This window comes from Alosa alosa, chromosome 10, assembly GCF_017589495.1.
Source record: "Alosa alosa isolate M-15738 ecotype Scorff River chromosome 10, AALO_Geno_1.1, whole genome shotgun sequence".
Lineage (NCBI taxonomy): Eukaryota > Metazoa > Chordata > Actinopteri > Clupeiformes > Clupeidae > Alosa > Alosa alosa.
The window spans coordinates 20,188,348-20,213,187 of NC_063198.1; the positions used below are offsets into that span (position 1 = coordinate 20,188,348).

At 42.3% G+C, this 24,840-nt stretch overlaps 1 protein-coding gene, 1 long non-coding RNA gene and 5 other non-coding genes across 13 annotated transcripts; 6 read left to right on the forward strand and 1 right to left on the reverse strand.

Annotated features, from left to right (window-relative positions):
- Positions 1 to 2,246: 2,246 nt before the first annotated feature.
- Positions 2,247 to 12,376, reverse strand: LOC125301573 (bone morphogenetic protein 7-like). 2 transcript variants are annotated; one of them, XM_048254165.1, is made up of 7 exons: positions 11,974 to 12,376; positions 6,102 to 6,294; positions 4,304 to 4,452; positions 3,759 to 4,007; positions 3,184 to 3,260; positions 2,883 to 2,993; positions 2,247 to 2,532 (listed from the first exon to the last, which is right to left on the reverse strand). In XM_048254165.1, exons 1-7 carry the CDS (start codon positions 12,374 to 12,376, stop codon positions 2,383 to 2,385), a joined length of 1,332 nt encoding a protein of 443 aa, XP_048110122.1. In that variant the 3' UTR covers positions 2,247 to 2,382. The 2 variants fall into 2 exon arrangements, with proteins under 2 accessions (XP_048110122.1, XP_048110123.1); XM_048254166.1 differs by lacking the exon at positions 2,883 to 2,993 and having other exon boundaries at positions 3,810 to 4,007; positions 11,974 to 12,304.
- Positions 12,377 to 17,308: 4,932 nt separating this feature from the next.
- On the forward strand, positions 17,309 to 24,085 carry LOC125301575. Of its 6 annotated transcripts, XR_007194765.1 has the most exons (13): positions 17,309 to 17,374; positions 17,942 to 18,016; positions 18,230 to 18,310; positions 18,570 to 18,633; positions 18,822 to 18,911; positions 19,673 to 19,783; positions 20,006 to 20,069; positions 20,255 to 20,353; positions 21,732 to 21,853; positions 22,078 to 22,141; positions 22,330 to 22,399; positions 23,404 to 23,549; positions 23,780 to 24,085. It is a non-coding gene; the product is annotated as an uncharacterized LOC125301575 (long non-coding RNA). The 6 variants fall into 6 exon arrangements; XR_007194767.1 differs by having other exon boundaries at positions 18,230 to 18,342; positions 22,330 to 23,549; XR_007194764.1 differs by having other exon boundaries at positions 22,330 to 23,549.
- Positions 18,063 to 18,153, forward strand: LOC125302740. The gene has a single exon (XR_007194969.1). It is a non-coding gene; the product is annotated as a small nucleolar SNORD12/SNORD106 (small nucleolar RNA).
- LOC125302736 lies at positions 18,404 to 18,496 on the forward strand. Its single transcript, XR_007194965.1, has one exon. It is a non-coding gene; the product is annotated as a small nucleolar SNORD12/SNORD106 (small nucleolar RNA).
- On the forward strand, positions 19,845 to 19,937 carry LOC125302738. Its single transcript, XR_007194967.1, has one exon. It is a non-coding gene; the product is annotated as a small nucleolar SNORD12/SNORD106 (small nucleolar RNA).
- On the forward strand, positions 21,916 to 22,009 carry LOC125302739. Its single transcript, XR_007194968.1, has one exon. It is a non-coding gene; the product is annotated as a small nucleolar SNORD12/SNORD106 (small nucleolar RNA).
- Positions 23,613 to 23,705, forward strand: LOC125302737. Its single transcript, XR_007194966.1, has one exon. It is a non-coding gene; the product is annotated as a small nucleolar SNORD12/SNORD106 (small nucleolar RNA).
- Positions 24,086 to 24,840: the final 755 nt, after the last annotated feature.

Genomic DNA, 24,840 nt, shown 5'->3' on the forward strand with positions numbered 1-24,840 from the left:
GCGGGTAGTCTCCGCACACTGTTTGCCAGTGGAGTGTAATTCATTTGCCAAAAAAGAGACAGAACACACAGCAAAATTTTAAGATGAATTTGATATGAATTTGATGAAAATGATAGCATTACTATTATTATTTGTAAGATCTGTAGATATTGCCATGGTATTGTTACCATGAATTCTTTTGACCATAATAATTGCACAGTGGAAATCTAATATCAAGACAGCCCTGCCCAGCTCAACTGTGACAACTTTGATGAGGCATGACAGACTTGAGAATTTCAGTGTCTCGAGAAGCTTAGTCACTTTGTCTTTAAATAACTGTTGCTTTTTTGTAATGTTTTGACTAGTTATTGTATAAATAAATGCTGTGTGATTTTTAAGACTATATTATTATTATGAGACATAAGTTATAACCTACAAGTTTGAGTGTGTGTAGGTTAATGACTTGCAGTGTAGATACAGATGGACAGCCTGATGAATTCTGGTTCAGATGTAGCTATGCAAAGAATGTTCAGAGGTTGATCAGAATAAGCATAAACCAGATTTAACACCGTAATTTCCCAACTATTAGCCGAGGTTTATACATTGATTTTGCAAAATGTCTTCAGATATGAGGTTAATACACAGGGGCAGTTAATATGGTATTAATATGGTTTTGTTTTTTTAACTTGCATAAAACACCCTGTGGTTTGTACACAATGCGGCTAATACGCAGGAATACTGTATACCAAATATGTGCAATTATTCTCCAGTAGGAGCTGTATGGTGTTTTAGATGTATTGTGTTGGGGTTTTTTTATGCAAAAATAAGCCATTCATTATTGAATAGGTACCAAATAGGACAGGAAAGAGTAATATCACTGCAACAGTTTGCACCAACATAAAGTTTTATGTCAATTCAAATGATTTTATATACACAGTGCATTGTTCTACAATTACAATCCATTAAAGACAAAGTTTCCACATAAAATATGTTACCTCATATAAAATTATGTATAATTATTGGTTGGCAGAAGATTATGTAACATTTTTACATTTTCAGGAGAATAAATTTCAAGTTTACCTTGGTTGTCTGAATACTTGTGATAACTGAACAGAGTTAATTTACTATGGGATGATCCCAGAGAGTACACCTTCAACAGTGTTTACCACATCCAGCACTGATCATGTCCTTTCACTGTTTACTGTACTGGCCGTGCTTATTCATGAATGAGATAAAAATGTCTAGACTCTGGACTAGCCAATCTTGATCTACTACACCTGCAAACCGTTGGACGCCTTTTTTTATCTATCCATTTCTGCTTTCTCCTGATTTTGGTTTCTTCTGACATTTCGGCTCACGACCAAATGTTCTGTTCGTTCCACCACCATCTGCTATCCTGGAGTCGAATCAAAAGCGGGCTGACAGTGAGCGATCACTCACTACCTGGTCAGAACACAGATACTGGCCCTGTGCTGAGACTGTTAGCAGCATGCCTACCGGCAAACCGGTTACAGGAGAAACCGCTAACTGAGGACGTAAATGACTTAAATCCTCTGTTCTTATCGGTTCTCCAGGGACAGTCAGTACGCACAGAAAAAAAGCATAAGGCCTTCCATCCTGGAGATCCCTTTTGTGGTTGAGTTCACCCAACTTGCCTGAGTTTGCCAACTCCGCATTGCGTTGGTTGGCTCATGTTAGTGATCACATGATCCCTGTCTGACGCACAGTGACAATAAAACACTTTTTTAATTGTGTGTTTTTTTCTGTGTGTGTGTGTGTGCAACAGGATGCATTGTTTAATTATCGACATTCCTTCCAAAACAACGTTAAGCAAACTAACAAGAAGCAGCAGTCCCACCCTACTGCTCCTAACCCCCCACCGCCCACCCCCCCAATACACACACAACCCCCAAATCCCCCTCCCAGCATCAGCCTTTCCAGTCCATGGCCCAAACAAGCCTCCTAAAATAATCAGGGACAGCTGTTCCTTCTGGGATGAGAGATTCCCTTTCAGGGCAGTACTAATGCATCAGCAGGAGTGTACAGAAGGGTCCAGGAGAACAGGGCCAGCACTGGACCACCACTGTCCAAAAAAATTGCGCCACTGCGGTTATACGTCCGCATCCAACTTATAACAGACGGACTCCACTTTCTTCTGTGGGAACCACAGCACAATGCACATCCTGTTCAATACCCTGTTGTGCTCATCTTTGTAGGCTGGTACTCGATGTGCAGCATGTTGTTGGGTTTTTTTTTTTTTTTTTTTTTTTAAACTACACAGAGTTCATCAAAAAATGGCACCTGAAAAAATCCTCTCCTGTTCCAGACACCGGTGTCCCTCTTGCCACCTATCTGGCAATGATGCATCATGGGAAAGAGGAAGAAGAGGAGGAAGTGGTGGTGTCAGTGACATCCACAGGCCCTGACCACCATGTTGCGGTACTTCTTGAGGATGACGTTGGAGCTGTCGTCAAAGTAGAGCACGGAGATACCGTGGAGCTGGGTAGGAGCACAGCAGGGTTTCGGCACTGTGTCTGGGTTTATAAAGTGAACCTAAAACAGGATGGAGAGAGAGAGAGAGAGAGAGAGAGAGAGAGAGAGAGAGAGAATCTTGGGTTAGTGGTTGTGGAAACATACTGAAATCTCAAAACATAATCAAGTCTCAAATATTTATTAGAGCCAATGTAAGACTGCAAATCCATGTCTTGCCAGTGAGCCCTGTAGGTTGCTTATTAGATTCCATTCATATCATCGAATCAATGATACACAAAGACTATCAATAAAAAACCTTAGTATCTAACACTGCTGCATCTGCTAGAGTTTGCCTGCCAAAGCACTAAGCACAATTCTAAATAAGAGATAAGCTGTAGATGGGTAGACTAAAATGTTCCAGTGGTTCTCACCAGTGTTTGCACTATGGCGTGATTTGTGGCGTTCATGTAGGAGTTGAGGGGGAATGCGCACTCTCCATCGCAGTAATACGCTGCGTAGCCCTCTGGAGCGATGATCCAGTCCTGCAAGGCCAGCAAAGGAGACAGCTGTGTTAATAACTTACCATCACTAGCTTTTATTAGAGAAAATACAGCATTGAGAATGACATGCTTCATCTTTAGCAAGCTGGACATATGAAATAGTTAACAATCAATCAAATGTTTGAGAGGGAAAAACTTAAAAATAACTCTAATGACATTGTGTTCTCCTCACCTGCCACCCCAGGTCTCTGAAACTGACATAGAGCTCGTGCTTCTTGCAGCCCTGTTTCTGATCAGGACTCAGGCTCTCTGTGGAGAGGGGAAAGAGAGTATTATTAAAAACGTGGATTAAAAACAGATACCTCTGTCTCCTAGAAATCCGTTTATCACTTCAGATATGTGCTGATGTGTGGTGGACTAGAGTGGAGTAGTGCCATTGGCCTCTATGGACACCAGCTGCATCGCAGCATTGAAATTGACTGAGACAGGTACTGAGGAAAACACAGCTCTTCTCATGGCCTCTATGTGTTTCATCATGCAAAACAATCCTACAACTTGTTTTTACCTCCTGATTAAAGCACAAGGGATCATTCAGGGCTGTATGTATAGTGTGGCTAATTTGGCTTAGATGTAGCACTAACCATGAGAGTGCAGTATGGTCTGACAAATGGTATCAACAAATTCAAAACAGAGAATTGAAGCATTGCCATGAATGCTTTCAATTACTTAGTTATGTTATATGGCTATACTGCAACATTACATACACATATGGCATATGGCACATACGACAAATGTATTTGTATGTACCCGCTGCGGCAGCCTCGGCGAGTCTCAGAGCCTCCTGGCTGCCACTGGCACTGGAGCCAGAGCTGGAGCTGGAGGTCGAGGCCTTGTGGCCCTTGGAGCGGTTGCCGTGGCGCTGCTTGTGGCCTGAGGTGGAGCGCACACCCCGGAGGTGCACCTCTGTGGCCTTGAAGAAGGCCACCATGAAGGGCTGCTTGTTGCGGGGTCCGCTGCTGCCCACAAGGCCTGCACTGCGCAAGTTCACATTCTGGCCTGCAGGGGGAGACAGAGAGGCATCATTGTCAAATTTGTCCGCTTCTCTGTGTTCTTTTTTCTTGACAGTGGAAGCATTTTTTACTGATGTAATTTCTCGTCATGGTAAAAACTACAGCTTAAAAAAACACTGCCAGAACATTTGATTAATAACTCATTACTCATTGTTCAGTGACTCACACCATTTGAAATGACCAATTCATTATCAACATGGAAAAGTGTAGCTCCATGTAGCTTCTTTAAGACCCATGAAGCTCAGTTCTCTTGAGTGCTCTGTATAGGTCAATTCGACTCACCCTCCATCCCCTCTAAGACCAGCTGCAGGCCCAGATTCTGGCCTGGGTGCAGGACCCATAGGTTGCTGGTCACGGTGACGTCAAACACCAGCCACCCCTCCTCCGCTGCCCAAACCACCCGCGAGTCCAGCATGAAGAGATCCACCTCACTGTATGATAACAAAACAAATGTCACTCTGTTACCCTCACATTACAGACAGTGACCGAGGGCATGGCCTCTGTACTAGAGGACTAGGTTTACCTCCGGTTAATGCTGTTATACATAATATAAATGAACTTAATTTAGTATTACTGGGATAGCATGTCAAGTCACAAAAAAGAAATTCAAATGATCATGTGTTGCCGGGTTTCAAATTGCTGCAATCTGTGTCACTGTGTCATAGCCTAATCAGACAGGGTTTGTTTGGGACTATACCGCCATGATCTCAAGACCATCAAGATGAAACTTGTCACACGGAGGAGATTGGAAGGAGTTTGTCTGAGACACATATGATGTAAGAGTCACACACACACACACACACATACACACACACACACACACACACACACACACACACAGACCACCAGCCACAGGAGTGGAGTTGAGCAAGCAACAACTCGCACGGCTCCCAAAACAGATTGCCCTTATTAAATGCGCCGTCTCTTATCACAGATTAAAATTCCGGGGCAGATTCGAGGGCGATAGAACCCCTCGGGGGCAGATGTGGCAAACAATGAGTTGGTTTACAGGTTGAATTACAGGCCCCGGGGCCGTGGCGCTCAGACTGGGTCATTGTCTCCCGCCGTCTCATCGTCTGCGTCTCTGTGACAGGAGCATGGGTGTCTCTGAATGACAAAGGTGTCAGTGTGGGGTAGGCAGACGAATTGAGCGGGGTTGTTATGACAGGGTGTGTGTTACCTGTGTGTGTGTGTGTGTGTGTGTGTGTGGGTGTGAGTGATCTTGGGATGGGGTGGCATAAACTAATATAAACAAACAGATACTGATAAAAAGACTACAGAGAAATGAAATGCTAAAATAAATCAAATCAGTAGGGGGTCTAGCCTTAACCTCAAGCCCAAGAAATAATGATTTGAACATACTTAAATTGAGAGCACAAAGTTATGTTTTAAGAGGATCCTCCGACAGACTGTTCCAGAGTTGAGGACTCTTAGGTTGAGTAACAGGAAGTAAGAGTCTCTCTCTCCCTTCATCTCTCTTTCTCTCTCTCTCTATCCTTTCATGTCTCTCTCTCCAGTTTCCTTTCCCTCCCTCCCTCTCTCCCTCTCTCTCTCCCATGTGTGTGTGTGTGTGTGTGTGTGTGTGTGTGTGTGTGTGTGTGTGTGTGGTAGTGTTAATGGTGATGAAGTTTGGGGCTGTAAGTGAGAAGATGTGGGTAGTCTTCACAGATGGTGGAGACCTGAGTCTGCCTGCAGGAGCGCGTAGGCAGCACTTTGTCCTGGTAATTGACGGTAATGACTTCATAAAAACGCTGCTCGCCGTACGGAGAGACCACACTGTAAACCAGAGGCGGGAAGTCCAGGGGAGTGACGGGGGCTGTCAGCACACTGACGGCCAGTTCCGTCACTAAACGCACATCCCGTCCACCTCCAGACAAAACACTCAGCATGGGTGGCTCTGCTCTCTTAAACACTCCATTACACCAGTTTAAACAGCTTAAGTCCACAACGAGTGCCAAAAATATGAGATATATAGCATAAGAAAACAAAAAGAACCGGTGAGTGAGTGCTGGTTAAACCAAAATGGCACGAAACAGCTCTTTCAAAAAAAAATGAAATGATCAGATTACTGAAAGTTTACCTGTCTGGGTGTCGGTGTAACACCTGATAGACACTGACGTGGAAGGTCTCGTTCTCGTAGCGTTCCTGGACGAAATTCTTATAGATGCGGAACTCAGCTGCTGTGACGGCCTCGCCTTCAGGGATGCGGGACAGGTCAAAACGGAACTCCCTCTGGTGCCTTGGGCCAGGGAGGACCTCCAGATCAGGCTCCACTGAAACAGAGAAGAGAACAGAGAGAGAGAGAGAGAGAGAGAGATGTTATGAAACCACTGGTGAAAAACCAACATTTAAAACCAATCTAATCAGGCCATATCATCAGTTATAAAGTCACAATATGCCAGGAACACAACAGAGAGGGGCAAGGAAGAGAAGGCAACATGAAGAGAGGAGGAAAGAGTAAAGAGAAGAGAAGGGGTCTGGAGAAAAAGAGAGGCATAAAAGGTTGGGGAAAAAAGAGAAAATGAAACCACATTAGAGGAAGAAACAGAAAAGGGGAGCAAAAGTGTTCAAAAAAATAACAGAATGAGTATGTGGTGAGCAGGTGAGGAGAGTGAGTGAGTGAGGAGGGGTGATGAATGGATACAAGAAGAGAAACAATGTGGAGTGAAACTGCAGAAGAGAGCCATGAACATCACCATGAACATCACCATGAACATCACCATGATCATCACCATGAACATCACCATGATCATCACCATGAACATCACCATGAACATCACCATGATCATCACCATGAACATCACCATGAACATCACCATGAACATCACCATGAACATCACCATGATCATCACCATGATCATCACCATGAACATCACCATGAACATCACCATGAACATCACCATGAACATCACCATGAACATCACCATGATCATCACCATGAACATCACCATGATCATCACCATGATCATCACCATGATCATCACCATGAACATCACCATGAACATCACCATGAACATCACCATGAACATCACCATGATCATCACCATGAACATCACCATGATCATCACCATGAACATCACCATGATCATTTTCATCATTTTGATCATTTTCAAACAGCTGGCATAGACAAACTGGGAGGCCATGTGGAAAACAAAACACATCCTATTTCCACAGCACAGAACACTGTTCTCATAACGGATATAGCAGAGGACTGTGGGGAGCCTCTGGTCCTGTTCTGGCCCTTATTCGGGTCAGATCCGGGCTCAATCGGATTCTCTCTAGGAAGTCTCCTCTGTAATACTGCATCTCGATTCTTACAGACATTCCACTGCCTGAAACTGTTGAGCTGCTGTGCCCATTTTAACAATTCTCTGACACTGATTACTGTAGCCACATCAATGTGTTGAAAAAAGAAATGTTTGCCTCCACAAGAGCCTGATTGATCCCAGTAGCAGGGGACCCCCGTCCACATGAAGTAGGGCTCCAGTTGTGGGTGGAAACCGCACCCCCGGCTCAAACCGGGCCTGGACTTAAATCGCACACATGTGTTGACCACAAGAAAAGCTCTATTAAAACACTTGCCCGGAAGCTCCTGGTACTCTGCGCACAGACACATTGAATCGCTATGTTTGTGGCGGGTGAGGTGAAACGATGTGGGTTACAGTATAGTAGACTCAATAGAAGTCATGTGTGTGTGTGTGTGTGTGTTTAAGTGTGTAAAGGACTAGGCTTGCCTGCTCCCCCTTATATTTTGCGTTTTGGCCTAAACTGCACTCAACATAATTGCCGCTCTTTAAGTTGTGCTTGGGGAAAGAAAAACTCTGGGCTGACATCTCAATTGTCAGACCCCCGCATCTCCCCTGGTCACCAAGGAAATTAAGACCAACACTGAGTTTTCAGTTGCCTCACTCTCACTTCGCAATTTTCACCGCATATATATTACCAATCCTCGCTATTTACCTAATTAAGCCTTTAGATTGACTGGACCACCCAGCAAGAGCGCCGAGAATATACATTGTTTTGGACAGGACATGTGTGCCAAGGCTAAAGTGATATGCTTTGTGGTTTACAGCAGTGAGTTACAGAGCGAATGCAACAAATAAAAACATGATGTCAGATGAGCGTTCGGCAGACGCCCCGTCCCAGTGTGAGCGCTGGCACCTCGGCCTTCCCCTCCAAACAACCTGGAGCTCCTCGCGCACCCCGCGCGCTCTCAGACTTTCCACAGAGATGGCGACGCGAGCCTGAAACGTTTCCTGCATTTTTCCAGCGATGATGTTTTTATAGCGTTACCCAATCTGTTTGTCCTTGGAAAGCTCGCTGAGGTCTCCAACGCAACGGGGGTGACTTCCCACACCAGAGGTGTTCGAAGAAGGCCGATGATTACCCTCCCCCCTCGCTCATCCTGCCCACGAGTGGCCACCCATGACATCATATCCCGGTGATGCCACTGATGCGAGCATGTTGTTGCCCCGAGCTTCGGGGAGCACCCTGGCAATGAGGTGGAAGCGGGGGCTGGGGGAACCTACCATTCTGAGCTAAGTGCATTCTGAAGCCCGCGAGTCATTTGTTTGACCGCAATTAAACACTGGAAAGAAGGCATGGGGAGTTTTATGAAGGCAATAATTGCTTGTAAGGATTGGGAATGTTTATGTTGAGGACCATTAGCAGCAGAGATCAGCCTTCAGATATGCAAACATCATCCAGACGTAACGTTTCAATAAATTTCCTTCTACTCCGAACTTGGACCAGTGTGCATGTCGGAGATATAACGTAGGAGAGTGTCATCACTCACTTGCGGTAAGTCGCAATTGTTTCAGCAATGCGCCAGGTGGTTCGTTTTGTTGTTATCCGCCTTTACAGGGAGCAGCGCAATGACGCAATGACTGTGAGACTAGATAATAAAGGTGGAACATTTTAGGCCTGCATGATAGAAAACTTCTGTCCGTGTCCTCAGTAATTATTAGATATCAGTGAATAATTCAATGGGACATAAAATATCGTAATGACCGAAATGCACTTGGCCTTTATATACACACTGGCATTAAGCAAAATGCATACATTGTCTTAATTTTAATATAGGCCTATAATATAGGATAGCCTACTATATTATACCGTGCGCGTTGAAGAGCATAATTATTTGTATGAAAGTCTCTTAACCACATTGGACATGAAAAATGTGAGTTTTAACAGATCTTTTCTATATTGGGGAGGCTAACTGCATAGCCTGTAGCACGTGTTTAGCTGAAAACTGACTCAAGATTCTGTGCAGTCATGATGTTGGATGCAATAGATAACAAATAATTCTATTTTAAAAGACATTGTTGAGACAAAATGTAGTCGTTTTAGAGATGGAACATTTGGTGACCACAAAGTCCCTCAGTTTTGTCCTGCAAATGTAAAAATGTCACCCTCTCATTCAGACAGGCTAAGCACCATGTACACACTGAAACTGAATATTTATAAGTATATTTTGACAATGCTTGAGTGGATTTCTACAACATTACACACTTCCATCATAAACTAATTTAATCCAGGAGAAGTTAAGCCTTGTAGAGTAAACTTTGCACTTCCTTTTGCGTAAATCTCCCCCAGTATGTTCATTTAGCCAATTAAAGCCTACTGACGGAAAAATGGACAAATGCGCTCTCAGGAGAGGTTGGGAAAATAATTGGAGGATTAATCTGGGTTTAAAGAAGGAGGAGAAAATCTCCAGGGAGATCTCCTTAAACTCTGCTCAATCAGCTTAGCATCACAAACAGGTGGATTTTCGCATTGTTTACTCTTACACATGCTTTTCCATAACCAAGCAATAATGAACGTTGGTCTACATTTTCATTCAAAACACTCATCTCATACATCATTACAAATAAACTTGGAGCAGGAGATGGACAATTCTATCAAGACTGTTTCAACATCCCAAGTACAGTAGGCACTGCTATAGAGGAACAGGACATCAAGGAAGTACCGGTGGTGGCCTGGTATCCTACCTGACTGAGGTATACCATACCTAATGGACATACTTGGGATTTTAATAGCCAAATAATCAACAGAGAGCTACAATGTGTCACTTATGTCACTGTAGCACAGACTGCCATGCTCTAAAACTGCAGATGTAATCAAGGTTAAATCCAGGTCACAAAGCCACACTACTCAGGTTATATGACAGTCGGATCGCAGCAACCACAGCTATGTCTCCATGAACCCATTTATTACTGGGCACTGATCATTTTGCCTAGCAAGAGCAAGCAGTATGTGTGCATAAGTCAACATCTCATCCCCTCAAGAGGAAAATGAAATGAGGAAACGAGGTGGGTTGCAGCCCACACGGGTGTGACATATACCCCTAAAAACAAGAGCACAAACACAGCCAGACTTCAGGAAAGCAAAGAATGTGAGTACTGAGAGACCTAGAGGAAGTCTTTCGACGTTCCCTTCTGGAAGTTATGATGGCTAAGGAGGGAAATACCTTTAGTCAGTGTGGTCACTTCCAAGGCCTGTCAGCACTGTACAGTATACACTATACAGGCTTCAGTATAGCTGACACAGGGCCGTCAATCGAAACGGATGAACTCTCCAAAACCACTAACACTGCATAGCAACGGTTCGGTTTTTCCTCGCTCTGTTTGCCATCATTGTGACTGGTGGTTCACCATCACTGCAACATCTCTGCTGCCACTGCAGCTGAGGGGCAGAAGCTCATAAAGGAGCAGAGTCTACCACTGACCCAGGATCAGCTCAGAGCTAGTGGATTGGCACCAGACAAGGCCATGGATCTGTTTCAGAGTCAGCAGCCTTACGTGGGGTTGACAGTGGAAGAGGAGCCCCAGCTCACCTCGGTGTCTTGAGGTTAGTGCGAGTGAAACCAGGCCCGAGGGGTGGTTTCCAAGGGAAACAAAGGCAGGATTTGGGTTTAATAAACCTAATAATGTCCGAGGAAGTCCCTGTTCGCTCACGCCCCTATGGACGCAAAAGCACACTCAAACACCCCAGACACATACACACACACAGTCAGAAGCACACTATGTGACACTATACACTAAAGATTGCACTTTCTATGCGCTCTCCCTGTCACTTATGCACACACACACAAGCCCTCACTTCCACACTTTTCTCTACCCATCACTTTTTCTCTCCCTCTCATACAGATACTAAGCTATCTGAAGTAATAAAGTGGGTGTTTAGATGGAGTATCTGTGTCTCTATCTCTCGGTCAGCTTGTCCTGCCCTCCAAGGGGTTCAGAAATGCCTCTCCAAATCCTAGTCATGCGAAGCAAAGCCACACTAAACCCCATCTCGCACAGCTTTGAAGGGATTCCCAAGAAATCGGATACAGGCTTGTTGTCATAACATTTGCTACAAGGAATGTTGAACAGGTCAATTTGAAGGAAAAAAGAAAGTCATATTTCTTTAGCCTTAAAACACCCCCACTATATTGATTAGTAATTCCCAAGTTAAATGAGCCTACATGTCCGATGAAATGGTACAAGAAGGATGGAAGAAAAGTCATTGTGTGCACTATATTCACTGTGGCCATCCTTGATACCAGGGGTTTTCTTATCTCATAACGGGACAATAACATTAGTCTTCATAGTGCTTACAGAGCTCTGAATTTAATCAGTGGAGACCTACTAAAGTAAACTGCTGAAGAGACTTCGAGGAACAATTACAGTTAGGGTTAATAAAAACTCTAAGCAGAACCAATGTTATTTCTCTAAAGGAAATGTAGTAAAATGTTTACGGAAGTCTGAAATATGCGACAAAATACCAACGACTGCATTGCATTTTTCCCGTGATGGACCAACTGCGTAATCACATAAGGATTGCTTATTGTTTCTTTGAAACAAATATAATTGTTTCGTTTGCTCGTTACACGGAGAACCCCATTACACATAAACACACGAAAATAAATTCAATGCAATAAAAAAAACAGGTAATTCTGAGAAACTTACCCAAGTTGACAAAACTCATAACCATGTCAGCATCGTTGAGAAAGCGGCTGTCTTGAGGAGTCTGTCTGGGAGGATCTGGTGTCGTGAAGACGGGGCCGTATGGGTACGAGAAGCCACCAAGCTCGTCCTCGCCTGTCGAAATCGCCTTGTACAAATCCAACATGAACATTGGGGCAGCGGTGTGCTTCTCGTAGAGGTTTGGCCGGGGTCGGTGCGGTAACCCAAGGATGGAGAGAATCTCCCGCTGCATGTCTTTGCGCTCGTGGCTCCGCAGACGGCGCTGGATGAAACTTGAATGAATTTCGTTGTCAACCGTAAAATTGGCCGACATAGCATCAACCACGATGAAGCACCTCCACAAGAGCATCAATAATTGTGCGCATCCACACAGTAACGGAGACATCTTAGAAATGTTTTGTTAGAGGCAGGTTATTATCTGTAAATTATCCACGAGCTTTCGAGAGCGCACACCACTGGTGCCAAGTTCAACCTGTTGCTTCAGACTACAATCCCCTCATTATTCACGATGTTTTGCAAGTGGTGTATTCAAATGCACCTTGCGTTTGGGCATGTGTACCTTTCCTTGGAGTATGTTGTCGCTATCACGCGTCCTGGACACTAATACCGTTGTAAGGACAGCTTTCTGGTGCTGACAGTCCTATTTTAAAGAGGAGGGTCGGTAGCCTACCGCGTGGGTGGGGCACAATGCCTTCAGTGCGAGAGTGATGCCATTCTGAGTGGTCGTGGAGTGGTCGGGGCGGAGGTGAGAAATCACTGGATCCTTAATTGTTGGACCGATTACCGTTTTTGTAGTGCACACTGTAACGTTTTATTTTATACAACTTACAGAATCTCTGGGAAAAGCCTACATCAGAATTAACGTTAGGAAATAAACATGTAAAAAATAGGCTAAAAAGTAAAAAAAAAAAGGAATAAAAAGCTGTTTGTTTTAAATTCTTCATGCATACGGCCCATTTTGAGTATTTTGCCCGGCATTGTATATCATCTACTTAGGAGATTATTGCTCCCACATATTTTGGCCTATAATCAAATGCCTGACCTCTTTGGAAAGCTTAGACACTGTAGTTTCTTGGACAACAATCAGAATAGCTGTGTGAAGTACTGGCACAGAGGTACAGAGGCTAGAATACTGTTTTATATTTCTGCCGGATAACAAATATCTCTGAACTGACCACCATTTCAGCCCTCTAGGTCACTTGAGATGACTTAGAAACTGAGCCCTAGCACCAGGTCTTGTGAAGCTGTGTGCAAAAGTAGATCAATATAGAATAAAAAATGACTGCTTTGGACCATTATTTGCCACGGTATGCTCACGAGTTTTGTAAAATGCCCTATGGAAACACCCTGGACTTTTGGGTTCCCAAAATGCACACTGACAATAAAAGGCTTACTGTGTGGCAACCTCTTGGTGTAGAAGCATAATCCTGGTCTCAAATGAAAGGTATCACTTTGAGGTTTCTTGTGGACTATTTAAATTGTATGTCAGGTGTTCTGATATAGACCGACTACACAAAATTTGGAATAATTACAAAAAAGTCTCTATTTTTGCATTTACTTTGTTTGTTCAATGGTTGTGTATAAGATAAACTATACATCTGTACAACTAATATTAGATAATACAACATGAAGATTACATTTCTATGGATTCTTGTGAATATTTCAGTACCCAATATGTTGCATCTACATATGGTGCTGCAGCTACACATCAGCCAGAAGTCAGAGTAGCACCAAAAGCGGAGGAGGGGGGCATTTTGGATTACATTTAATTGAGACATAATAAGATTAATCTGAAAATGTACAGCACTATACAGATTGTACATCAAAAAAGTTGGAGTTTTTGGATTCCCAAGAGTCAAAGCTTTGAAATGGTTTATAACATTACTATGCTACATAGCAATATGGTTCATACAATTGATTTAGAATGTTGGGGGGAGGGGGGTAAATGACCCGGTACTGGAACATGTTATGCATAAGTAAGGAACTTACAAACCAACCAAGTGAACACTTTACTGTGTTCCTCATACCATCAATAAGACTTCAATAAGATCACCAGCGGTCTGTCCTCTAAGACCCTCTGTCCTGCTGTGATGTCTCACTGCATCTCCGGGTCCCTGTCCAGTGGTCACCCATGACCTCTGCACCAGCTTGCCAAAGCAGACCCCATGAATGGTGACCGGACGTCTCTCCATTTGTCTATCAATTAGACCGCTCTGTCCGAAAAGTTCATCTCACCAGAACAATAGAGTTGGAAGGCAAATCTTTCTCATCTGAGGCTATTGAACTCCATTAAAGACTATGATTGACGCTAATGAGACAGAGACTGAAGGATGTGGCCATAACATGGAGGAAAATGTCAAACAAGTGGATAATGGTCAGACTATACAACCAATATTTGAAACATAAAAAATGCACTATTTCCGTTGACATAAGTTCAAAGGTGAGGGGTTGACAATTAATAATAACTGTGAGGAAGGGAGGGGGTGTATAGCCAAAGACTCACCTTCATCAACAAATAGACAAAACATTCCTAACATTAAAATGGTTAGGAATACATCAGCAGTGGTGCGTGCACTCATATTACTGTAATAGCTCAGATTGATCCTGAAGTGTGTGAAACCGCCATCAACAACAAACATTAGGCTCTTAGCCCGCAATCATCAGGCTGATCTCATGATCGACACACTGCGGCCATGATGAGTTTAGCCTTTATTGTTTGGATGTTTTGACATGGCTGAGGAGAAAGGCCTTCTAATTGTCCTTAATCCTATCACTCACAGTGCAGTGGTCAGAGCACTGACCTTCCTCTGCCCCACCCCCAAACACTTTGACACCTGTGTGCCCCCTCCCTATCAACCACCCTCCTTCTCAAACCTTCCCAAGTCGCATTCTTGAGAATAAGGTCTGCTCCAAGGAAGGGACCTTGGCAATAGTCTGTGCAGAGCTGAATCTGCAAAACAATCAAAATGGTAACGAAAATAATACAATAAATATTGTACAATATGACAGGGAACATAGTGTCTCTAATTTGGAATTGCTTTATAACATAAGGCCTGCTCTGAAAACTATTTCAAGGACAATTTTATGTTCTCTGAAAATAACAGAATATCCTTTAATGAAATAGGGAAGAATGTAAATGTGTTGCTAAACTGAAAGGACAGTTTATACCACAAACAAATTCATATCTTTTGACATGGAGATAAGTCCTTGCATGCCTTTCAAACTTGTCCCTCAATGCCTCATATGCAAATGCCAACATTTTGACGAGGGTGAACTGCCACAATCTGGGTTGTTCTCATTTCCATTACAATTGTTACTAGCATCTATCACAAGCTAATAGGGGGGATCAATCCTCATCAACAGCGGAATCTACAGACCACAAACAAAGACCTTATGGTTCTTCACAGCTAGAATGGGCCATCCTCAGGTGCACTGTTTACCAGTGGAGTACATGACCAGAGAGGTGCGAACTGCACACTGATTGCAGCGACCTGTGACCAAATCATACCATCAAAGGTGAACATATTATTAAAGGCATATTTGCTGTGGGTGTTTGGATGTTGATGATCTAGTTTCTGACCTGAAGTGAAAAGATTACGCTTGATGTGGTGCATTAGATTATTCCATGCATAATATAGCAGTATACGTTATATGGGCGTGTGTGTTTCAGAATGTTTATATTTACATTTCACCTTGTAGAAATGTTTTTATCCAAATTGTGTTTGACGAAACAGTGAATCTATTCATGCTTGAGCTTGCTCACCCTGGGATAAGACCCCATGACCTCATTTTTTTTCTCTCATTTTTTCCTGTTTTAGTCCCAGCCGTCTAATTTGTGGGTGAGTTAGTTTAGTCTGTTGATGTGGTTCATTGCCACGATGCCATGAATAATGCAGTGGTATGGGCCTACGTGATGCACAGAGGGCAGTCAGTGGCCGTGTGTTTGCCAGTGCTTCCTTTGGAAAAAGTGGTGCCGTATTGGGTGTTAGTTGGAGCTACAGAAGGCCCTGTGTGGTGATTCAGAATACACTGGCACAGAAAATGCCTCTGTTTAAAAATCTTGGACCGCAAAGCTGAAATAACTTGATGACTATATTTAGATGTAAGGATATATTTTTGTATATCTATATTAAAAAAAAACCTCACTCTCTCTCTCTCAGACACACACACATGGACAGACACACTTTCTCTCTCATCTTATTTGGTGGATGTCATCTGTGCAGTCTGAGTTTAGACCTCACTATTAGTCAGGTGGAATCCACATCAAACTTCTGGACATTGAAAACTACATTCCATCTATACAGACCATGAATTCCAGGACTCAAGGGTACATTTAGGACTACAGCCTACATTTAATCTAGGCTACTATATACTATATGCCACCAGCTAAGAAAGCCAGAAGAAGGAAATTATACAGCCAGTCCTACCATTAGTTGTATTTGTGTCAGTCATAGAGGTGCCCTTGATTGACTGCATTTAAAGTCTTCAAAAAACATTAAAATGTTCCTGAATATCAATGTATCTGAATTTGTTAAATGTCTAAAAAAAGAAAAAAAGTTCTGGCTAACAGGTGAAAGATTTTTCCAAATAAAAACATTATTTTGGGGCTACTTTTTAAATGACCCATAGCCATGCCATTGTTTTGCCCGTGTTTTCTCATCCACTGTTTTGTGCCTATATGGCTCTTATAAGGGTATTCCATGTGGTTTAGTGACAAACCTGGGTAAGTTAACACAGAGTAAGTGGTAAACCTCCTAAGAGCTGTATGGCTTCATTCTCCTAACAAAACAATGCCATAGGACTCTTGTTGTGTGAGGTTAACTTACCCAGGTTTGTCAATAAAACACGTAGACTACTTGGAATATACCCCAGATCTCTTGGATTTGGCAATGGGATTTTTTTTACATGGCACTGCCCTCTACAGGATATTGCGAGTTATAGCCAACGTTATCAGACAGACGTAGGATGTTAACTCTTTTGCCCCCTCCAGAATCAATGCCCATGCTTTGCAGGAGGCTGGAGACTATGCATTATTCAGAACCTGAAAACAAATTCCTAGCTAACCTGAATTGATTGCAGAAAATAGGCTAATGTAGCTGAACTGTCACCATGGAAAGCAACAGAGCATCAACAGAATTCTTCAACTCACCATGTAAAGATCAGTAGCCTAAACAGTTGTGTTTCTGGTCATAAAGTATTAAGCAACTATGCTGATTAACAATTCAATTAACCTGAAACCGGGTTGAAGTATGACATTTCCTCAGAAACTACAAGTCCCTTGTATGAGGAAGGAGCACGCATGCGCAAAGACTACAACGCGTGGTTTAAAAGGGGCAACTTCCCTCCATGAGTCTCTTCTCCAGTCGAAATCTGGAACACGATGGTGAGCAGTCTAGCAATAGTATATATTCAGCTTTTTTAGAGGACAATAAATTGCTTGGAAAACATTTACATAGACCCACACACACCACCAGGATTGATGAAATAGAAATGTAGTTGCATTTTTCGTTGTGCTGTGTTGCATTTTGTGGCATTCGAAGAATCTCCTAGGTAAGCGTAAACGTGGCTTGAAGTTAACCTTAGCACCTAATGTAATTTGTGACGTTATCGTTCAATAAACTTAACTCCACGTAACAAGCTTCCTGAGACACATTAGGCTATTGAGTCTTAATAACGTTATGTACCGTAGAGTGTGGAACGCCTATCAAACTTGCCAATTTGTATTTTCCAGTGTTAAAACGTGTGGTTGCTAAGTTAGCATAGAGTGTTTTCTAAAGCTGTAACGTTACCCTCTTTGGCTAGCAGGCCATTAACGTTATTTATTGGAGTTGATTTTTGACGTACACAGGCGACGGTAGACATCTGAAAATACACTTAAGTACGTATGTTGCCCCAGTGTACTTAATTCACCTATGATTAGCGATGTTTACAGATGTTTTTTTCCCCCCAGCACATGGTCCGGTATCCAGCTATGTCTTTCAAGGGTGCATCTAGCTAGAAGGAAGTTACAAGCTACATGAAGAGGGTAAGTGCTCAACAAGAATAATTTGTCATAACTTCACAAATCTAGGTTGGTGATAATGATGACCAAACTTTTTTCCCCATCTGACCGACTGTGTAGATTACTTTGAAAAACTAAGCCAAATTTCCTGATATCACCATAGAGCATAGATAAAAGGTGTTTTAAAAACGGTAATGGGATCTTGACTGAATGTTCCCCATTTTTTTTTCTCCTCAGGTGTACCCAGTCTTTGTAGAGTGCTGTATGAAGACCTGATCTGCCACTTGCACAACCCTGGATTTTCAGGATCTTGAGATGGTATGCTCTGATATGAAGGCATTATTTGTGAAGTAAGCCATGTTAATCATTTATAGACACTGGGGCAGTAGTGTTCCCCTACTGTGGTTGTGAGATGGTGATATGATGACTTAATCTTTTTTCCCCAGCAGATCGACTATGTTGACCATAGCTAAACTTTAAGCCAATTTTGTCTGATTCACCAGTTGATGTCTTATGTGGGTCATCAAGGCTGATGCTTGAAGTCTAATGCATCTCCATCCTCTTTATTTTATTTTAGTGTGGTCTGCTGACAAGAGCATCACAGGCAGGAAGTGGCATGCCTCACCCGGCATGTGCTCAAGGTAAGATGGAGATGGTATGGAGTTGATGGCCCTTAGAAATTGGTGTTTCAGTGATGGTTTTTATGCCTTTAGTTTTGATCAACCATTTGAAATTAAACCAAGAGTTTTCTGAGAATCACAGATGGACTAATGATTGTGTGTATGTAGTGGTATTCCTTTTGTATAACACAATTATTTCTCCTATACAGTGGAGGACTCAGACTGTTTAAAGGACGGATGAAAAAACAAAGGGCGCTTATCTCAACATGGCACCCCACCTAAAAAGCTACATGTGTCAAGTATGACTATAGTTTTCAACCTTAATGAAAATAACACTTATTAGGCAATTCCAACTAAAAATGACCTGACTTAGAAAGAGGTATTGATGGGTCAGATCTGGAGAATGGTCTGGTGGACCTCCCCCTGGAAAATGTATGACTAGTAGCTAAATGTAAAATGTGTGTAGTTTGAAACAGTGAGGCTAAGGAGAGTCTGACTACCTAGAGATATTGAAATAAAGACCATGAGTACCGGTACATCAAAATGCCACCTAAATATTAGCTTAACTTATCTGCCCCTTGCAGAAGCTTGTTAAAGTATTTGGTGGCACCCTAGACTGTTAACATGGCACTGGCTTTGGGAAAACCTTCCCTACAGGGCACATGGTAAGGATGACTGCTGGTCACGAAGAGTCATTTTTTACTGGGATCTGTTTCTTTCCATTGCAAGGGCACTTGATGGTGTAACAGTGCTATCTAAGAAAGCCCTGCCCCTCCTATCAGAAAGGCAGTTGTAGGGAACCAAGTTTATTCCATTGTAAGGGCACCCATCACGTGTCCCTCCTTGCATACATGGATGCAAGGAGGGACACCCTTCATTTCCCTGCAGCACATTTTATCTATTAATGGAGCACCTACGTTGACTGACCGACTATGTAGAATGCTATGTAAAACTAAGCCTAATTTCCTGATCACCATAGTAAAGCATGGATGACCTTTTTTTTTTTTTTTTTTATAAACTGTAATGGATTTTCACTACACGTTCCCTTTTTTCCCCACAGGTGCCCAGTCTTTCTAGGGTCCTGTATGAAGACTTGCCCTGGATTTCCAGCTGTGCTTCCAGATCCATGATCTGAGATGGGATGCTTTGATATGGAGGCACTACTTGTGACGTAAGCCATGTTAATCATTCATAGACACTGGGGTAGTAGTGTTCCCCTACTGTGGTTGTGAGATGGTGATGTGATGACTTAATCTTTTTTCCCCAGCAGATCGACTATGTTGACCATAGCTAAACGTTAAGCCAATTTTGTCTGATTCACCAGTTGATGTCTTATGTGGGTCATCAAGGCTGATGCTTGAAGTCTAATGCATCTCCACCCTCTTTATTTTAGTGTGGTCTGCTGACAAGAGCATCACAGGCTGGAAGTGGCATGCCTCACCCGGCATGTGCTCAAGGTAAGATGGAGATGGTATGGAGTTGATGGCCCTTAAAAATTAGTGGTTCAGTGATGGTTTTTATGCCTTTAGTTTTGATCAACCATTTGAAATTAAACCAAAAGTTTTCTGAGAATCACAGATGGACTAATGAATGTGTGTGTAGTGGTATTCCTTTGTATAACACAATTATTTCTCCTATACAGTGGAGGACTCGGACTGTTTGAAAGACGGGTGAAAAAACAAAGGGCACCTATCACTCAACATGGGGCCCCCAACCCCACCTAAAAAGCTACATGTGTCAAGTATGACTAGTTTTCAACCTCAATGAAAATAACACTTTTATTAGGCAATCCCAACTAAAAATGACATGCCCTGAAAACCCAGTTAACTAATGCTCTTAAGTTTTTAACTTTCTGCAAACGAACAAGTTTAGCTGAACATGATGTAATGGGACTTTAAAGACAGATGTATTAGATCAGATGTGGAGGATGGTCTGGACCTCCCCAGGGAATTATTTTGACATTCTTTCAGCTAAATGTACCATTTTTGTGACATTTGAAACCGTAAGGCTAAAGAGAGTCTATGACTAGCGAGATATATTAAACTTAAGACTAAATGGTTCAGTTCAATTCCTTTTACCTTGCTCTTGCAAATGATTAGAAACAGGGTAACTCTTATTGGTACTCTTGCCCTTGATACAAAAGGTAGGGTCTTGTAATTTGTTCTGTGTCCACTTTGCTCTATTGGTCTTAATTCACTTTGGGCTTCCAGACAAGGTAGAGGGTCACTATATCAGTCCTTCTACATGATTATTTGGATACAGATCAGGATGCAGATTTTGGAATTTGGTTTCACTTCCTTACCATTGTGAGATGGGGGTCTCTAGTGAGTCACTGCTCATGTTGTAATGCCCTGGCCTAAAGTGCCTATTGAAAAATTAAAACCTGCACACGAGTACATCAAAATGCCACCTATATATTATCCAGACTCAGTGCAATCTAAGAATTCACTTCATGATTTATTTATTTATTTTTTTATCAGAAAAGCACCTGTAGGGAACCTCAAGTTTAGCCCATTGTAAGGGCACCTACCATATATTTCCCACTGCTGGGGCATGAATTAGGAAACTCGCATGAACTGATGCAAGGAGGGACATCCTTTATTTCACTGTTGCACATTTTATCCACTAGAGGAGCAGCTACATTGGTACTTAATCCTTTCTCAAATGGTGTGCCATATACTGGGTTGCATTCCAATACATTCTGTATTGGAAATGAACCCCTTTGGAACACTGTAGGGACCATAAAGAGGGTACTCCATAATGGTACTTTTCCAATGGAAGGGTACACATATTTTAAGGGACACCTTTGAGGGTATTGCATTACATTTTCAACACTATAAAGGCTGTCATTAAGACATGATCATGAATTTTACTTGTTCTAGGCTACATAAACACTAGGTAAGCGCTCAATGAGAATAATGGCCAAAATTCGTGTATATATATATATATATATCTAGATTGGTCATGATGCCAGCTTTTTTTTTCTCCAGCTGACCAACTATGTAGACTGCTGTGAAAAACTAAGCCAAATTACCTGATATTACCATAGTAAAGCATGGATAAAAGGTGTTTAAAAAATGGTAATTGGTCTTAGCTAAATTTGTTTGTTTTTTTTTCAGGTGCACCTAGTCTTTGTAGGGTCCTGTGTTAAGACTTTACCTGCCACTTGTTTTGAACTGCTTCAGGATCTATGATTACCATCTGAGATGGGATGCTCAAATATGGAGGCCTTATTTGTGACGTAAGCCATGTTAATCATTCCCTCATAAATGCTCGGGCAGTACTGCTCTCCTGTGTTTGTGAGATGGTGATGTGATGACTTAATCTTTTTTTCCCCAGCAGATCGACTATGTTGACCATAGCTAAACTTTAAGCCAATTTTGTCTGATCCACCAGTTGATGTCTTATGTGGGTCATCAAGGCTGATGCTTGAAGTCTAATGCATCTCCACTCTCTTTATTTTAGTGTGGTCTGCTGACGAGAGCATCACAGGCTGGAAGTGGTATGCCGCACCTGGCATGTGCTCAAGGTAAGTTGGAAGATGGTGTGGAGTTGATGGCCCTTAAAAATTGGTGTTTCAGTGATGGTTTTTATGCCTTTAGTTTTGATCAACAATTTGAAATTAAACCAAATGTTTTCTGAGAATCACAGATGGACTAATGAATGTGTGCATGTAGTGGTATTCCTTTGTATAACACAATTATTTCTCCTATACAGCAAAGGACTCAGACTGTTTGAAGGACAGGGGTGAAAAAACCAACCCCACCTAAAAAGCTACATGTGTGAAGTATGACCATAGTTTTCAACCTCAATGAAAATGACACCTAGGCAATCCCATCTTAAAATGACAAGCCCTCAGATAAAAGAATTGGTGAACTATAATGCTTTACATTTTTAACTTTCTGCAAACAAACGTCTTTAGCTGAACATGAAGAACCTCCACGTTGGGTTATTGGTAGGTCAGATCTGGAGGATGGTCTGGTGGACATTTTTTAAATTCTGACTGCTAAATGTACCATTTTTGTGTAGTTCGATACAGCAAGGCTAAAGAGAGCCTATGACTGGGTGAGGATATTGAAATAAACACTAAATGGTTTTCATAGTTTTAATTCCATTTACTTTGCTCTTGCCAAATGATCAGAAACAGGATGGGTATTATTGGTACTCTTTGCCCATGAATGGGAGGGTAATTTGTTTTTGTCTGTGTGCACTACTGGTCCAATTTTATTTTGGACTTTCAAACAAGGTACGGTTCACCTTCTCAGTCCTCCTACATGATTGTTGATGCAGATTTTGGAATTTTGGTTTCACTTTCTACACCATGGGGGGTCGGGATCTGCTGTGACCTGACTGCACTTGTTACTTGACTCTGAATCTGCCCTGGCCTAAAGTGGCCATTGGGAAAAATGAAAACATGGACAGTGCAGATGAGATGTCAAAAACCCAGCTAGATATTTGCTTATGCCTATCTGCCCCTTGCAAAAACTTCTTAAAAAGTATTTGGTACCCTAAAATGTCATGGTAGCCTCTTTGGGAAAACCTTCCCTATGGCCACATGGTAAGGAAGACTGTAGTGCACTGAGCCTCGTCTTATTGGGATTTTCTTTCCACTGCAAGGGCACTTGATTGTGTCACAGTGCTATCCAACATGGCACTTTTATTTACTTTTTCCCCAACTGACTGACTAGACTGCTGTGACATTAAGCCAAATTACCTGGTCACCATAATGTTAAAGCTAAGGTGTTTTAAAATTGTAATGGGCCTGGACTAAATGTTCCTTTTTCTCCTCAGGTGTACCCAGTCTTTGTAGGGTCCTGTATGAAGACTTGATCTGCCACTTGCAAATCTGTGGATTTCAAGATGTGCTTTGAATTGCTTCAGGATCTATGATTACCGTCTGAGATGGGATGCTCAGATATGGAGGCCTTATTTGTGACGTAAGCCATGTTAATCATTCCCTCATAAATGCTCGGGCAGTAGTGCTCCCCTACTGTGTTTGTGATGGTGATGTGATGACTTAATCTTTTTTCCCCAGCAGATCGACTATGTTGACCATAGCTAAACTTTAAGCCAATTTTGTCTGAGTCACCAGTTGATGTCTTATGTGAGTCATCAAGGTTGATGCTTGAAGTCTAATGCATCATTCTCCACCCTGTATTTATTTTAGGGTGCTCTGCTGACAAGAGCATCACAGGCTGCAAAGGGCTGTGGTCTGGATTGGGGTATCTGGATACCAGTCTTTGTGTGGTGGCCAGATGACCTGGAGTAATTTTCATCTAAGATTTTCTACAAGTCGTCAAGTTATTTTTTGAATGTGTCTGCTTGGATTCATGTGTGCTAGATTGTATACAAATGGACAATTGTGTTTGGTTACTGACATTTTCAGAACTATAGCCATATCAATCTTCGTTGCTTTTATTGCATGCTTTGGATAACATGATTAAATTATAAAAATAATAAATGTTTGAAAAAATCAAGGTTTCTTGTGTTCTCTTTTTAAATATATCTGTAGCACTAGACTGAGCTCACGTTTGAATAAAAGCCAGCTGAACACGCACCTTATCAGTCGATGGCAGAATTATTGAAAAGCCATAATATAAGAGTTGAGCAATCTTTCAGCCATATGCTTCTCTGTTAGGGACAGCCGGTCAAGGCTTTAGGGCCAACATAAATTATGTAACGGAAAACAATCTGTGACTGAATTTGCGCAAACTGTCTAGACTAGAGCTATACATTGTATTTTTATGATGTTTGGCTATCCCCTGCTCCAGACTCTCCACCCTGGGTGGCAGGTCCTTCAGTGCCTTGGCCCCCAAACTCTGGAACAACCAACCCCTTCGTGCCGGTCCTTCTCTTCCTTTCTTCAATCTCAAGACCTTTGTTTAATCACTTCTCCACACCCAACACATAGTTCCTACAGATAACTTGTTTTTGTTTGTTATTGTGTTTCCCTGCCTTCCTACTATGTAAAGCGACCTTGGGTTTGAGAAAGGCGCTATATAAAATAAACTTATTATTATTTAGGGAATGAAATTAATCGGTGCTCCGTAACGCGCTCACAAAGCAGTCTCAATGGAAGATGTTATATGAACATGTATTTTTGTCTACGGCGTCACTTATAATCCTACCCTGGGAATTAGTCGTTCAGTATTTTAAATTATGATGCCTATGTGCACACGAGTTAGTCAGGCCTGCGATAATCTGATGCTCTGCCATTGGCGGCATCAC

Excerpts from the sequence above, each read along its gene's own strand:
- LOC125301573 (XM_048254165.1), bottom strand. The coding sequence starts at position 12,376 with ATGTCTCCGTTACTGTGTGGATGCGCACAATTATTGATGCTCTTGTGG. Across the intron at positions 6,295-11,973 it reads TATGAGTTTTGTCAACTTGG|TGGAGCCTGATCTGGAGGTC; the intron begins GTAAGTTTCTCA and ends TCTCTGTTTCAG. Across the intron at positions 2,994-3,183 it reads TCAGAGACCTGGGGTGGCAG|GACTGGATCATCGCTCCAGA; the intron begins GTGAGGAGAACA and ends CTGGCCTTGCAG.